This window comes from Rhopalosiphum padi, chromosome 2, assembly GCF_020882245.1.
Source record: "Rhopalosiphum padi isolate XX-2018 chromosome 2, ASM2088224v1, whole genome shotgun sequence".
NCBI lineage: Eukaryota > Metazoa > Arthropoda > Insecta > Hemiptera > Aphididae > Rhopalosiphum > Rhopalosiphum padi.
In genome coordinates, this window is record NC_083598.1 from 83,718,973 (window position 1) to 83,736,720 (window position 17,748).

The 17,748-nt window shown below is 26.2% G+C and overlaps 2 protein-coding genes across 2 annotated transcripts; one reads left to right on the forward strand and one right to left on the reverse strand.

The window, feature by feature from the left end:
- The first annotated feature begins 12 nt into the window (after window positions 1-12).
- On the forward strand, window positions 13-1,813 carry LOC132920438 (transcription factor 15-like). The gene is made up of 4 exons (XM_060982836.1): window positions 13-390; window positions 463-538; window positions 617-747; window positions 1,376-1,813. The coding sequence occupies exons 1-4, from the start codon at window positions 348-350 to the stop codon at window positions 1,447-1,449; spliced, it is 324 nt and encodes a 107-aa protein (XP_060838819.1). The 5' UTR covers window positions 13-347; the 3' UTR covers window positions 1,450-1,813.
- A 1,170-nt stretch (window positions 1,814-2,983) lies between these two features.
- Window positions 2,984-17,645, reverse strand: LOC132920434 (arginine-glutamic acid dipeptide repeats protein). The gene is given in 22 exon segments (XM_060982833.1): window positions 2,984-3,244; window positions 4,124-4,212; window positions 4,346-4,488; window positions 5,575-5,850; window positions 5,916-6,190; window positions 6,250-6,378; window positions 6,488-6,669; window positions 6,733-6,889; window positions 6,957-7,149; window positions 9,468-9,569; window positions 9,627-11,367; window positions 11,482-11,604; window positions 11,680-11,885; window positions 11,948-12,055; window positions 12,122-12,160; window positions 12,356-12,473; window positions 12,475-12,504; window positions 12,569-12,649; window positions 12,707-12,805; window positions 12,904-13,134; window positions 13,224-13,365; window positions 17,362-17,645. Coding segments are annotated over 21 exon segments (4,437 nt in total). The 5' UTR covers window positions 13,269-13,365; window positions 17,362-17,645; the 3' UTR covers window positions 2,984-3,174.
- Between the last annotated feature and the right edge of the window lie 103 nt (window positions 17,646-17,748).

Below are 17,748 nucleotides of genomic sequence, written 5' to 3' on the forward strand. Positions count from 1 at the left end.
CGCACAGCGCACACGTGTTGTCCGTGTAGATACATTTATACGCCGGAATATAGATCATATTTTTCTGGCCCTTCGTTATTGTTTAATCTCGTCGACCAAGACAGTTTGCCTGGATAACATGGGCCGGGGGTCACGTCTATTTAAATGCGTTTTCACAGCATCGTTTGGACCACACCTAATGCACAGAATATTTCTCGATTACTCACAGTTTAGAGTACCATATCGTATTATTATTATTTATTTTTATGACCGAACAAATCGGTTTGTTCATCATTCGAGTTCAAAGTGTGTAGACAAAACATAACAAAATAATATAATATTATAATTGTTTTTTACCCAATAACAACATGGAATTCGATAATGGTTCAAATGACTTTCAGATACAATCGAGTGATTAAACATAACTACACTAAAACATATTGCGGTTGATTATACATTAATAGATGTATTTTTTTTTTTAAGATCAATTAAATGAAGTGCCTTCGAAGAAAAGAATCAGATCGGGTGCCAATGCTAGAGAACGAGACCGAACCCAAAGGTAAGAAATGTTTAATTAGTAGTTAGTATTAATTATTGATAACACAATATTGTTCATATTTGAATTTTTGTAATTTAGTGTTAACTCAGCATTTGATGTACTACGTGGTATGATACCCATTGATCCTCCAGACCGCAAGCTATCTAAAATAGAAACATTGCAGTTAGCCACAAAATACATTAGTCATCTGTCCCAGATCCTAACTCCTGGTAAATATGTCTTAAATGTCATGATTTATTATCCTTAGGAACACAAAAAATATTGATAAATTATCATAAAAAAATATATCGAAAACATTTTTCTTTATAGATAACTGTAATAAAAAGTATATTAATAACTATGACAGATATATAATACATTGTTATATAATTATGGTTAATGTGTACTGTACAAATAAGGTTTATTTACTTTATGTAATAATTAGTTTTGTTTTTGATAGATCTAATACTTAGACATTATTATACGAGTATAACTATATTGTCATTTTGACAATTCTGAATTAGGTTATTAAGTAATTTTTACTCAATATATGTATATCTCTGTTAAAAAATAAAGAACTTGGGTATTTGAATTGCTGGCTGCTGCCATTGAACACAACAATATATCCCTAAAAAACAGTATAACACCTAGTACGTGTTATAATTCTGATCAGATATTTTTTACCAAATCACTAATTACTCTGTAGAATACTTTAAGAAAATCGATCGCTTAACTTTTGTTTATTATAAATAATTATAACATTAATCACTACTGTCTACTATAGCATATGTGTGATTTTAAAACATTAATATATATATATAGGTTTATTACTTTTGTAACATTATCATTTTTGTTTAGGGGGAGATAGTGAACAAGAACACAGCTTCTACGATGTATGTATATTTTGTTTAACAAATAAAATTAATTCTTGAATAGTATACAAAAACAAACTCCTTACAGATTTCACCAATATGTATTTATTATTTTATTATAATCTATATTATATTATGTATATTTATTAATAATTTTTTTTTTTTTATTTATAAATTATGTGAATAATATAGTTAAAGCTAAGTGTATTTACATTAACATTAAAATAAAAAAAAATATACTATAAATTATCATATATACATATATTTCGTGCACAGTAATATAAAGCACAAACTAAAATAAATCAAACAGGAACACTAAAAAATAAAACAAAATCGAATATAATCTGTTACTGTAAAAAAGCATGTAACATTTGGTTGATGACTTAAATCTCCAGAAAATAAATTTAATTTAAACACTACTTGACATTTTATGTACTATACTTTATTATATTAAAGACAAATTACTTATGTAATATTTATATATATATATATTATTAGTATTTAAACTAATTAAAGTTAACAAGAAAAATTATTTTTGCTACTTTAAAATAGCACCATATTTTTGGTAAACATTTCTATATTACATTTGATTAATAATTTAGAATAAAAAAAAAAGTTTTTGATAATGCATTTTTCAATGCAAGAAAAGTATGTTAATAAAATGTGTAATTTATAACTGATATTAATAATTTAATGATAATAATAATAATTATTATTAAAAATGGTTATTGATAAATAATAAATAATTATAGTATGATTTGAGCAGTAAAATGTACTTTAATAGTTCAGTAATTACATTATATTTTTACTATTATACAAGGATTATAAATGTTGATGGAAATAAATTAAATTTAATAGTTCTAATAATAATTGTAGTTTGTTTATCATTTTTTTTTTCAAAATTATAACAAGTTGTTAATCATTAACTATTTTATTACAAAAGATTTTAATTAATAGATTATCATATCAGAAGAACTCAATTTGTGCATTGAGGTTAATTAAAAATTTATATGCATTAATTTAAAGAGGCTAGTATTAAGCTAATCCCTAGAAGTGTGACGGATTGATTTTGATAAGGGTGCTGCAAATACAAAAATATACTTGCACTTTTTTTTTTAACTAGTTGCTAATTATTTTATATTAAGTACTTATAAGTACAATATTAATAAATTGTTTTTAATAAAAACAATTTAATATAAGCATATATCTTAATTTAAAAAAAAATTTCAAGTTACTATATTTAAATACGATATAAATTTTTCAAAATTAAACATTAATTTAAAATTTTATTGCATTTTGTTTTTACATTCAATTAAGTGCATAATTTAATTTTCACTTGAAATCTCTATAAATAAAATAAAAATATTCAATAGATAACATAAAAAATATGTACCAAAAATTGCATACACTCAATATTTAGTTATATAATAACTAATATTAAATATTACTTGTGCTACTACACTTATGACTTTTGTTAAATTACCAATCGCCTTATAATTGTGTAAGCATAAATTAAATATTTACAGTAAAAAAAAAAATATATATATATATTATATTATATAGTATAAATATAAATAATAATAATAAAAAAAAATATAATTTTTCTTCTTTTATTATATTAAATAAAACAAATTAGTACAACTTTAAAAATTAAACTTATTCATACTATAGATATCATTAATAATTGTTAATTTACATAAATTACCCTTCTGGTTATTACATAATTTTTTTTACAAAATTAATTATTTAATATTTTACCCGTGTGTTGTAAACAAACTGAAAAAGTTATGGCCTTCCTCGTGCAGCTTCTTCAAGTGCACGAACTTTCATTTCTCGCTCTCTTTGTTGTTGTTGCCTAAAATATTACCAAATAAAAGTATTATTGAGTACAACTAATACTGTTTACAATGTCTGATCTTAAAATCAAATATCCATACAAAAATGTCAAACAAATAAATCAATTTCTCAAATGTATTTGTCATAGACCTATAGGACTTGGTTTATAGGAATATAGTATTTATGTGGGATAGGAGAGAGTATTTTTATGTACTCTTTACTAGTATGAAAAACAATACATTAATCAAATTTATAACGCAATTAAAAATTATTATTTAAATAGTTCAATAGGATAGAGAAACTAAATTTATCACATTCACCACGTGGATTGTTTCTATCATGTACATAAAAATTTATTTTTAGAAAACCAATCAATTGTTGTTAGTTTTGATATTAAAAGTAATTATCCTCTATTATCAAAATATAAAGGTTAAGTATGTACATCAGTTATATGATATTTAAATATTTAAATTGCAAAATTTTATATACTCATAATTTTTTTTTCCTAGATTATAAATATAATAGATTCAAAGGTTTAATCAGAAAATGTATTCACAAAAATAACAATTAGATCACTTGAAGTATTTAAGCTTTACTATTTCACTATCTTATACTGGGTACCAAATGGATACTCCAATTTTTTACTTCTTTTTAGAAGTAAAATATCAATTGATTGTAAATTAATAATTAATCTTAAATCAATACTATATATATATGTATATAAAATTAAAACTTATTTTAGTAAGCTCAATAATTCTTTATCATATAGAACTTAGTATTAAAAATTAAGAGTATGGGAAATTAATATTTATGATTATGTTTTTTTAAACAATGTTCTAGAATTATATATAGATAATGCTCATTAAAACTATATAATTTGTAGCAAACTCAAACATACCTAATAAATTCTTCATGAGCCATTAAAGCTGGATGTGGAAAACGTTCACGTTCCATCATCATTTGTCTTTGAAAATGTTCATGTGCGACCTATTTTTATAAATAGAATATACAAATTTACAAATATTACAAATTATAACTAATTTTGTACAGTCTTAATCTATTAAAGTAAAAAAATATCAGTTATATTTTAAACTTTGAACTCAATATTAAATGGTCTTACTTGATCAGGAAATGGTCTAACTTGATCTGGAAACGGTCTTACTTGATCTGCAAATGGCCTGGCTAAAACATCACTGGGATGATGAAGTCCTAAAGTAGGATCACGACCAGGCATAAGATTTGGACGAGGATAACCGCCAGAAGCTAAAATTTATTTTAATTTAACTTATATTAATAATAAATTACAATAAACAGTTAAAATATTCAAATCAACCAAAATTTTATATTGTTGTGCACCAAAATCAATAATTTTATGAAAACACTGACTAATTAAAATCAGTTTTATAAACAAATATGGCAATATAATCATACAAATAGAATTCACATTTTATATGTTTAAATATGTAAACTATAATTCAGTTAAACAAATATTGGTATAAAAAATTATTTAAATTATTATTCCAGAAATGAAAATAGTTTTAAATTGAATATAAATAGTAATTTTTTATGTTAATGCAATTTAAATTTATGTTATTCCCACTTGTAATTGTAACTGTTTTCTTACAGATGCATAACATACCAACATATATGTTCAAACATTTTAATTTTATGTTGTAATCTTAAATATTAAAGTGAACTGACCTATCATAAAACTTTTAAATCTTAACTTTATTATAAAATTTTAAACTTATAAGTATATAAAATATTGAAATTTAAAAATTCTCATAATACGTTTTGAAATTAAATAAGAATATTGTAAAAAACCAATGAAAACCCACGGATAATGGTCTTACCTGTAAGTTTAATCATAGGCCAATTAAATTAAATAGTAAAGCTAACAATAAAAAATTGGAACTACAGAGTGTAAATTTGCAATGTTTATTTGTAAGATAAAGACAAACAAATGAGGGTATGATATATTCTTGATAGAATAGATCAAATATATATTTGTTCTGAGGTTTCCTAAAAGATAATTATCTATAAAAAAATGTATTTGTTTTATTATGTAAATAGGTTATGTTATAATTATTTACCCTTAAATATATGTTGGTAAATCTTCTTTTTTATTTCACCTGTATTATATATAAATTATAAGTTTATTTGATAATATTTTTACTTTATAATGTTTAGTAAAACAGTTGAAACAATTAAGCTAATGAGTTACAATTGACACAATTTAGTTTAACTTAATAAAAATAAATATCTTTTTAGATTTAATAAAAAAATAATTGATCAAGCTATACTATTCTTATATCTATAAAACACAAATAAAAATATAATATTACTCACAACCAAGTGGATAAACTGAAGGTGAAGAAGCAGAAGCTGAGCTATCAGCAGCTGCAGCTGCAGCAGCAGCAGCAGCTGCTTGTTGTCCTGGATGTAAATGTAGATGAGTATGAGAGTGTGCATGTGTATGTGCATGGTATTCGGGTGAAATTCCAGCCAACTGCAATCTGACCATAGGATCTGTTGCTAATGCTAGACGATTTGCTTCTTCAGCAGATGGGCCAGGAGGACCGCCACTAGAATTATTTTGGTTTGAATTTCCATTTGGCCCACCAGCTATAAATATTAATAATTTTTAATTAAATTAATTTTAATAAGCTTGAGTTGATTTATAATTTTACCTAGTCTATCCATACGTTCTCGATCTAATGGATTCATGTTACTAGGAGTACTAGGCTGACTAGGAGCTCCAGGGGAAGTATACAAACCAAATGGATGCATACCAGGTGTTCCCCCATAGCGACGCTGAAGTTCAATCCAATGTGGGTCAATTCTGGGAGGACCAGATGATCCAGACTTTAAAAATTCATCTTTAAGTCTATCATTCAATTCTTTTTCACGAAGTTCTCTCAATTCCCTTTCACGTTTTTCACGTTCCATTTGTTCATATTCAAATCTAAAAAATAATAGGTATTAATGAACTGAACTTAACAATTTAGTTTTTATTTAACTTACCTGTCTCGTGGATACATGTTAAATTGATAATGTAACATTGGATCAATGCAATGTGGTGGCAAACCTAATCCTGGCGCTGACCGTGGTATGGACACTGGTGAAAAACCAGCATGTGGCCGTGCATATTCACTAAATCAAAAATAACATAAACATAAAAATAATGACTTTAACTGAAAAACTTAATTTTTAAGAATACAAATTATAAATTGGCTGATAAGATATAATATAAAATATTTACCTTAACTGTCGTAATGCAGGAGTGTCTGGATACATTGGAGTGTTTGCTGGTGCACCTCTGTGTTGATAACTATTAACCCTATCATATGGTGATTGAAGTGCTTCAATGCTACCACGAGAAGGTGGCTTAGTTATCTGTTCATTAGGGGCTTGCATATGTTTATCATTGTTTGAATTTTTCCTCTAAAAATATTTTAATTATATTTATTAGAAGAAAAAAAACAACTAGAAATTTGAAATAATTACTGAATGAGATTTATCTCGTTCATCACGTTCCTTCTCAGCTTGTCGCCTAGTTCGTTCTTCACGCTTTCTACTTAGTTTGGACTCAGGAACTGGTTTAAATGTAAGATCAGTACGGCAACAGGAATTATAATCACCTCTGTTCCAATGCCTCAAAAATCTAAATTAAAATATTTAATATTAAGTACTTTAAATAAAGAAAAAAAAATTATAAAATAGTTTTTTACATTGCACTTTGACTACGATGACATTCACTATCATCAGTTTTAGGTTCAGGAGTATGTCCATGTAAATTAGGACTTGGTGAACTCTCTTCTTCATTGTTACCATCATCGGTACTTTGACTCATCATTTGATCAGGTTTTATCATTTCCATTCCAGGTGGCATTCCTGTTGCTAATTCCATAGCTCCCATATAACCTGTAATCATAAATAATAATTTAAAAACTACTTTTTTAAAGAACGCATTCAAAAAATGTTAAAATTCAAATTTTATAATATTTGTTTTTATTCAACAAATTATTTACATTAAAGGAGCACAAAATACTAAAACCAAGATTGATTGGGTAAAGAGGATGTCATATTTAGATGAAGTATTGTCTATGTCCTACAGATGATTTTGTATTCAGTAGAACTAAATTTGTGTTATTAGCCTTAATAATTTAATAGAGCAAATTGAACAATTATCAAACTTAAAAGTAAGAATATTATCTGTGTATGTAAATACTGCATTGTTTTTTTTTTAAGTTATCATAAATTACAACACTTATTATTTTAAAAAAAACATCATAAAAATCAACGTACAAACACAGATAATAGTTTTTACATTGGAATTTGATGATAGTTCAATCCATTTCTTTATTAAAGCAAATAATAAAAATTGGTTGTTTCTAAAAACAAATTGTCTTTGTTGTATATTTGTAAGACAATAAGACAAGAATAATAAATGCTCACATGCATACAAGTGATATCCTCTTAAATAAAAATGATATCATTTAACTTTTAATTTTTTGCCTTGAATATTTATGTATTATACATAGATACAGAGAATGAAATGTTAAGTGAATTAAATAGCAAACGTTCAATTGACACATTTGCAAGAATTGAATTTTTACATTAATCAATCGAATAATTAATAATTATTATGATTAAATGTATACTGACGTTTTATTAAACTAATTAATACATATATTTTCTAACTCTTAGGTTTTAAGTTTTTGTATTTAAATTAAATGTGTTTGGCATACCTATTAAATTATACTTTATTCTTTGTAGTAAGTAAAGATGACAATTTTTTTGTCAATTGAGCCAGTGCATTATATTTTAGTTATTTACAAAGGTTTTATTTACAATTTTTCATAAACCTACAAGCAGTATATATATACAGTGTGTCCCGTTTTAAATGTACCACTAAATATCTCAGCCCGATAATCTTAGATTGAAATACGGTTTGCTGCAATAGCTAAGGGGTACTGAAGTACACATTTAAGGACAAATTTCAAATTTTTAACTCTTGTAGTATGCGCATGCGCAACACAAATTTTTTTTTATAAATTGCAACACCTATTTATGTCACCGGATATGGATAGATTATTTTATTCTAAATAATTTTGATTCATTGACCATAGTTCTAAACCAAAAATTGAATGAGTTACACTTTTTGAAAATTTTAAAATAATTAAATTTTTTCGATTTTACCAAAAACATTACACGCTTGAATTAGATACAAAAGTAAGTCATTTTTGAACTAAAATGAAATACATTTAAATAATTTAATACAAAATTACCAAAAAAAAATGTATAGCCAAATTAAATTTAATTAATTTAAAAATAAATTTACCAACTAAATTGACAATGACGTTGTAATTTGCGTTATTATTGTGCGATAAAAGTTATTTAATTATTTCCAGTTTTATTATTAGTAGTTTGATAATAGTAAATTATTTCTAATTTTATTCTTAGTACTTCGATAATTATTGTAGATATTGTTTGATTATTGGCCCCCACGGTCACCTGATCTAACACCATTAGATTTTTTTTTATGGGGTCATTTAAAGACTGTTGTTTATGCAGATCCACCAGCAAACTTACAGGATTTAAAAAATAAAATAACGGTAGCGTGCAGACAATTAACAAAAGAACAAATTTTGGCAGCAACCTTTAGAGAAGTAAGTCGTCGATTGGAAATGTGTTTAGAAAAAAACGGAGGAAATTTTGAACATTTTATTAGATAAAAAAAATAAACATAAGTCAAAACAATGTAACGGAGTATTTTTTATTTAATTTCCTACTTCACATTCTTTATAAAAATCTATGAAAAAATCACCCAATTCAAATTTAAAACAATAAATGTTTTTTGGTAAAATCGAAAAAATTTAATTATTTTAAAATTTTCAAAAAGTGTAACTCATTCAATTTTTGGTTTAGAACTATGGTCAATGGATCAAAATTACTTAGAATAAAATAATCTATCCATATCCGGTGACAAAAATAGGTGTTGCAATTTATAAAAAAAAATTTGTGTTGCACATGCGCATACTACAAGAGTTAAAAATTTGAAATTTGTCCTTAAATGTGTACTTCAGTACCCCTTAGCTATTGCAGCAAACCGTATTTCAATCTAAGATTATCGGGCTGAGATATTTAGTGGTACATTTAAAACGGGACACACTGTATATGTGTGTGTATGTATGTGATACAATCCTATAGACCTACATAAATGTAATTTAAATTCTTACCATGTATTGCTGTATGAGCTCTCAAAGCTTCCAAAGATAATGGTGTGTGATGTGGCATACCTTTAATAGCACTTGGTTGGGGAGGTAAACTTCGACTTGATCCTAAATATGTTATTATATGTAGATATATAAAAAAAAAAATGATTTATAATAATTTACCATGAACAGATGATGACGCATGTTGATGGTGATGAGTATGCTGATGATGATGTGTATGACTACCATTTCCTGTATTACCAGCGCCACCATGAGTAGATAATGATGAAGACGTAGTGTGTGATAGAGTTGCTGATATATGACTTGAGCCCGATTGAGGACTATTTCCTCTTTTTAACTTGTGTTGTACCAACTGAGAAGATGAAGTGGTTGAATGGGATAAAGTATGTTTATCTGTAGAACTTGAAAGATGTTGAACTGATGTTGAGCTAGAATGATGAGTAATTTCTTCATCTAGGCGACTGCTGGTACTAACTGAATGGTGATGATGAGCTGTCATTGTTGTCGTTTCATCAGGACCTCGCTTGCTTGGTGGAGGAATAGGATAAGGTGCATATGGAAACCCATATGGTGGATATCCCGCATACGCAGGATGAGCATGAGGATGATAAGGATTATGCAGAACTGCATGTGCTGCTGCAGCAGCTGCAAATATTGAATGAGGGTGTAATAAAGGATGGTGTGGATGCATAGCAGCAAAAGGATGATGGGGTGGGACTCCACCCGCAGGAGATATTCGACTTAATTGTGACATTTGTTGTGAAGGATGCATTACGGGTTGAGGAATAGATGATGGTGGAGCAAATATTGGTGCTGATGAGGTTTGGGTATGTGTTTTGACTTGCAATGGAGATTTTAGTTCTGGTTCCTTTTTAATAGTTTCAACTGACATATTAGCTAAATCTGTATTAACAGTAATTGCAGAGCTTGTTGCTTGTAATGGTTGTGAAACTGCACCAGGACCATTGTAACCTGGTACTTTTACTTCTTTTAAAGATTGTAAAGGATCTGATATTTCTTGTTTTATTTTTAAATTTTGAGGTTCCAACTGTGTTTCATACACAGGCATATGTATTTTATCTGCTATTTGATTATTGTTATATGGATAAAATGGAGTAGTAAAAGATTGTGTCACAGGTGTAGGAACAGAAGGCACATTTAACGTTGACTTATCTCCAATTCTTTCTTGATCGTTAAAAGAGTTTTGAAAATTAGGTACAAGTATTTGAGATTGGTTAGGAGTGGGTGGTTTTATTGCTTCAGAACGTCTAGGTGAATAAGAAGTTAAAGCAATTGGTGAAGTCATACATTCTTCTTGAATTGGCTGTTCAACATGTGATTGAGAAATCTCTTCTGAAGTAGTTGTAGTAGTAGTTAATTCTTCTTTGACTTCAACATCGGTATCTGAAGGTGCTACATTTTCAGTGCCAAACTGAGAATTTTGCAACGAGTATGAAGATAGTTTTTCTACAGATTCTTTTTCCGCTTCATCAGTTGAATTTATTGACACTTGAGATTCTTCTGGCACATCAACATTCATGGGCTCATCATTGGTTTCATTTTTAACGTATACATTTTCACTACTATTATTATCAGCTGAAATCATCATTATATCATCAGGTTGAGATTCTGTGTTTTGTTCTTGAATAGGTTCCTCTTTAGGAATAACAACAGGAGTAAATTCAGATTCAGGTTGTGTTTCTGTTTGCATTATGTCAGGTACTTCTGTTTCTTGATTTATAGATTCGCTTGATGCTACAGTAGCAACTTGAGCTTCATCATCATTACCAGAATATCCATCTGAACTAGTGCTTTCAGAATTGTTTGATTCACGTTTCAGTGGACTTTCTTCTTCACCATCAGTATCTAAAGATCGTTTTTTTGGAGTATCACTCAAATTTCCCTAAAAGCATACAATTTTCAAATTAATAATTAAAATACATGGGCACATGGTTATATTAAATCTTACTTAAATTTTAAATTTATTTAAAACAACTTAAAAATTAATTCTATTCACCTTAGATTTAGATTTATCAGTTGAGGGAGATGCCACAGACATTTCTTTTTTTTCAATATCTTGACTGATTTCTGGTGTATTTGCTCTGCTACGTTTTGATCTACTTTGAATACTTTTCGTAGGCTAAACATTAAAGTCACTCATTAAAATTAAATTATAATGAGATATTTTTGAGCTACTTTATTTATTATAATATACCGTTTCTTTTGATTTATTACGAGTACGCATTCTACTTGGCGATTCAGCTGTAACAGTAACATCAGAAGTAGTTGGACTAGGACACTCGGCAGGTGATTGAGGTGTAGGTGGTAATTCGCCATATTTTTTGTTGTAACTTCGACATTCAAAACACAATAAATTGCCTTGTTTAGGTCCAATAGCTGCATTTTGCCAATCTCTAGTGCCTATAACATTTATTAACGATATATAAAACATGAATATTTAAAAATTTGTTATTTAAACTTACTTGTGGCAAAACAATGATGGCATCTAAATAATGTAGTATTATCCCTGGAATCAGAGTCATCTTCTGTATTACCACCATCATCTTCACTTACACCAGAACTTCCATCACCTGTACATAAAATAATCAATTATTAAATAGAATTTATTCAAACATTCAATGGTTATAGTTACTAACCAGTTTCTTTTGAAATAGGAGAAGGACGAGAACCTGTACCTAAAAAAAAAAATATTTAACTATTTAAATAGCAAGAAAAAAATTTAACTTTAATAATATAAAAAATAATAATAACTTAAACTGTTCATTTGTTATTTAACAAAAAAAATATATATATATAAATACATGTAAATGTGAATTTCATGGATTTTATTTTATTTAAAACTTATAATAATAAATTAATTTGTAAATTACTAGTTTCGTCTTTTTGAGCACTTGATGGTCTGGTAGCTCTAGTAGTCCTAATTCTCCTTAATGATCCTTGTCGTCTTCTTCTATGTGGTCTATTATTGTTTGCACCTGGTGTTTTTTTTCCATAAATAATAATACTCAACTAATTCCGGCTAAAATACAATAATTGTTTTATACAACAGTTATTTTAGAAAAAACTTAAATTCTAATAATTACAGTATCTTTATGGGGTAGTAAATCTTTTCTAATTCTATGGAAATTTTTTCCATATTGCCTTAATCCTTTTACAAATTTTTTCTAGAACATAAATAATAATTAAAACATATTTTAAATAACTTTAAGAACTTTTACTACCGTTTCCTCTTCAGACCACTTTTTATCAATTCCTTTAGGCATTGGACACTTAACTAGTGCCTGTAATGCTTTACCTGGATCATAACCAGAATCGTGTAGCTAAAAATTATATCAACATAAAAAGTTTAATTAACTTCAATTTAATTATAACAATAAAATTTTGGACAATATTTTGTATTAGTTTTCAATTTACTTACAATATGAAAAGCATTGATTGTAGTATCATCACGTGATGCGGCAATACAACCTTCATCGGCTGATCCCCCATCACACATACCAGCATAAGCAGCCATGGAACGAGCTGCACGTAAATAAACTAATAAATCACGATCCCTCACTGTACCAGATACCCAACGAGCTTCTTCTCTATCCTCTCCAACTATTCCATTTAAATTGTTAACAGCTGTTCGAAAATCTGGTAATCTAGCCTATGATTAAAATATGATTGATGTATAATATTTTTTTACTGTTAATTAAATATTAAATATCATTAATAAAAATGTAAATAATAAATTACCTGATGAGATGGCCCAACTCTAATCTCCCCTTGGGTTGAACCCATTGTTCATTCGGGTTCTTTATGATTATCACTTCTTAATCATTTTAGTTAATTTTTCTTCTATTACATATAAATTTTATCAAAAATTAAAAAACTGCACCTAAAAATGTAATAAAAAGTAAGTTAATATATTGTAATATTTAAGGAGTTAGGTGTACCTACTTAATTTAAAAAATATTAAGGCTATTTAGATAGGTAAATACTTTAAATGTATTTAGGGATCTAATACAAACAAATATAGATTGATAAAACTAATGCTTTAAGTGATTGTAATTATTCAATATTATCTAACTTATTAGATAGGGATTAATGTTGAAGTATTCAATTTAAGTGTTACTAATAATACATTGAAAATATCTGCTTAACTATGCTACTTAAGAGAATATTCTTAATATTACTATAACCTATAGATATTAAACAAAGTAAATCAATATAAGCGAATAAAATTAAATTTAAAACAATAGATGATTCACAACTTTAAAAATATATCTAGTATCCAAATAATAAAAAATGTAACAGAGTTGTTATAGAAATATAAAATTTAAATTAGCTAGTGGATAAGTACTCTATTTCAAAATGTTTTAAAAATACATAGATAAATAAAAAGTAAAAAAGGTAAAATTTACTATTATCCAAATAATTTTTTTTATTATTTTGATTTAAAAAGTAGAAATGATTAATATATACCAAATGTCCCCAAAAACAGGGTACATTTTATCACTCATTACCCTGTAAATATTTTCAATTCTGTTTGCGAGACGTTAAACTAGACTAATGGATCATAAATTCCTATGACTTATAATTTTTTAACCTATGTTTTTTGCGCATGTGCAACACAACTTCATTTTTTTAAATGGCAACCCTTATTGTGAATTAATCAATTTTATCCAAGCAATTTTGATCTATCACAACATGTATTCTAAACCCAAAATTGGCCAAATTAGAGCTAGGTTTAACTAAATTTAAAAAAAACGTATTAAATTAATTTTTTTTAGTTAACATATTTTCTTGTTTTAAACACCATATAAGATACATTATACATTTATTATTACAGTAATAAATTATTTACCATATATATATATTTATATATTGTAGAATCCGTCAGATTAGATAGTAAAATATGTAGATTAAAAAAAATGTATTAATTAATTCCCGAGGAGATTAGTGGATTTAAACCAAAAAATAATGTTTTAAAGAATCATATAATCACTAAATAAATATTTTCAAGAAAAAATACATGAATATAAATTTAAATAAATACCTATTATAGGTTTGATGTTTACAATTAATTTAACAAGAAGTAACTAAAACCAACTCAACCAGAGATGAGCAACTTGTGGCCCAAGGGCTGCTTTTTTATCTAGCCTGTGCAACATTAGCAAATTACTTTATAAAATTCTTTTGTTTATCTGTATTTTATTAGATTAAACTTTGTAAACATAAAAACATATTTTAAATATAAAAAGTAAATGCTAGTTTTAAATTTTATTGACTTATTTTTATTTTGGCTTTCTATATTTTCTGGCTCACTAGATTTTAAAATGTAGCTCTCTAATAACTTTGAATTGCTCACCCCAGTTCAAAATTATACTTCTGAAAATATGTGAAAATAACAAAACAACAAAATATTAGTACAGCTTAATTTCTGTTTTATGTTTTTAATTTCTCTATTTCCTATGATAATGAATTATTAAATTGTAAACACTTAATATAGTTTATAATTTATTAAATTTAGAAGCTTACCTAAAATCTTTAATTAAGATAAATTTAAAAGAAAAATTAATAAAATTATAAATCAGTGATAAATGATGATACATAGTAGAGTGGAAATTGTATATTTCTCATACCAATAGTAAAACACTTTTAAGGATACTATACATAAACTTTTATTGTTTCTATGTATGTAAATAAATACTCCAAAATACTGTATAAATGTATTACATACATTGTATATATTATTATATTATTTCATTCAATAAGTCCAATTTGATATTTCTTTAATTTTATAAGTAAAAATATTGAATAAACACAACATATTAGATAATTGCAAATTTTAACAAATTTAATCATCTGACTTCCAGTAGTTCACTATTTAGTTAATTAGCTTTTATTATTGATCAATTAATTATAGAAACTAGATAAAAAAAAAATAAATAAATTCTATTTATTTTATTCTATTTAAATCATTAAATCCTATTAAAATATTAACATAGAAAATTATTCTTTTATTTGATATAGAACTTAACGAAACCTGAAGGATAAAATTTTGTTTTATAATAAAATATTTGGTTCTATTTTATTTTCAATCTATAACAATTTACTACATTTAAATATAGATGATACAGTATTAGCTTTAGTAAATACTATACTATTATTTATAATTACTAATTGTGATAATTGGACTGAGATTGAAATAAATGCTATTTTAAGGCTACCAATGGTCAATAAATGGTTTTCTAAAAATAGTTTTATGCTAAATAAAAAAAAAAAAGAATTTTTATACTTTTAATTGTAACAACGAGTACTTAATTACATAGAAACAAGTGTGCCTATATAAAAGTATGATTAAAATTAATATAATTTATGTTTGTAATGATTTATTTATAGATATACTATCTGGTATAATAGTATAAATCTCAGCCTAATACTTAAGTGTAATATTCTATAAATATTTAAGCAAATAAAAGTATAATTTTAGCAATAAACATTTTCAACTTATTGAAATGTATCAGATTTATTAAATATAACTCATAAAGTAATAATAAAAATGTATTATAATTATTATCTTAAGACAGTAAAACTATTTCAATAACTAAAAATGTTTAGATTACAAGAATCATACAACAAATTATTTAGTATAAATATGTAAATGAATAAAAAAAAATCCATAGAACGTAAGAAGGGATGAATATAGCAACTTAGGGTTAATTAAAAAAAACCCTTTTTGATGGAAAAAAATTATATAAATAAAGAAATATAATTATTTAGTTGACTACTTACCTAATAATACGGAATTAATCAACTCTTATAATATTAAATAATAAAAAAATTATGAAAAATATAATATAACAATTTATAATATGACAATTTCATTAGTTTCTCATTATTATTACTATTGTTAAAAATTAACTATTGAAAATGTATTTACAATTGTGTTAATCAACTATTGTAGACAACTAACGCAACATGCTGCTTTACAGACTAGGAAATAGGTATCAACTTGTAAATGTAAAGTATAGTGTACCATGTATAAGAAACAATAATATCAAGTTGAAATAAAAATAAATAAATTATATCATTATTTATAAAAATAAATTTATATTATTTTTAATACTTATACAGAATCAATAAGTAAAGAATTGTATCTACTATATTTTTCAAGGTATTTTCTTATAATAAATCAAAATAATCTTATCAAAATTAATTGTACAGATTTAATACGTCAGACATTAATTATCATAATTAAAGTAGGTAATCTAATACCTATCATTTTCCAAAGATTTATTGTAGATTGAGTTATTGATGTATAATTAATGTTTCAAATAAATTGTGTATAAGATTATCTATTGCGTTTAATTTGACATTTAATCTGAATTAATTTTATGAAGTATTAGCAACCAACTTTAAATTGATTGGTTTTCTGTGTCAAAGGTGTCCATCATGAATGAAGCACAATTAATAAAACATTTAATTCTACATTTAGCATTACAATCAAATTATTGAGATACTGTAAACAATATTTAAAGATTTAAGAGAGAATTAGATTCTGGTATGCCGTTATAAACAGAATTCTGACGGAACAAGCTAATAAAATACCTATTTGATACTACATAAAGATTTTTCGGTAACGTCTTAGTCGTTTAGTGTTTATAAGGCGACAATAAAAACACAAGTTCTTCAATCGCTGTAATGACGGGAACCCCCAAAACAAACGATCGATTTGTGATCCAGTTTCCCCCTAAAACAGCATCAAACCCCATATACCACGGAAACGAGTTTGACATTCATATTGCCTACACTAGCTCGTTTGTTCTCGGTCATCGATCGAATCTTACTATAGTAACAATAAAACAGTAATAATAATAAAATGACATACCCAATCGAGCTGTCATTGTTCTGTACGGGACGACGGTGTACAGGATAGACGACGCGCACTCGGATGACATTATTAATTATTATTACTATTACTTATTTATAAATATTAATCACTGTAGACAGAGTTGAATCGGATCCGACGGACGAAGATCGTCGGGCCGCGAGTATAACAATATTATCGTGGTACTAAACTACTAAAATACTACACGAATTAAAGAATTCTTAGAGATTTTCCGACTCAACTAACACTAGTACCTACACCAAATCACACTAGTGTGAAAAAAAATAATAATAAAAATAATAATAATAATAATAATATTAATCACTTAGACGCCATTTTAAATTAAAAACAGACGGTGCCGGATCGCCGGGGAAAAACTATCGGGCG

What these genes read in the sequence shown, in the direction of transcription:
- LOC132920438 (XM_060982836.1), top strand. Translation starts at nt 348, where the DNA reads ATGGAATTCGATAATGGTTCAAATGACTTTCAGATACAATCGA. An exon ending in GAACGAGACCGAACCCAAAG is followed by an intron (nt 539 to 616) that starts GTAAGAAATGTT and finishes TTTGTAATTTAG; the next exon opens with TGTTAACTCAGCATTTGATG. An exon ending in GTCCCAGATCCTAACTCCTG is followed by an intron (nt 748 to 1,375) that starts GTAAATATGTCT and finishes ATTTTTGTTTAG; the next exon opens with GGGGAGATAGTGAACAAGAA.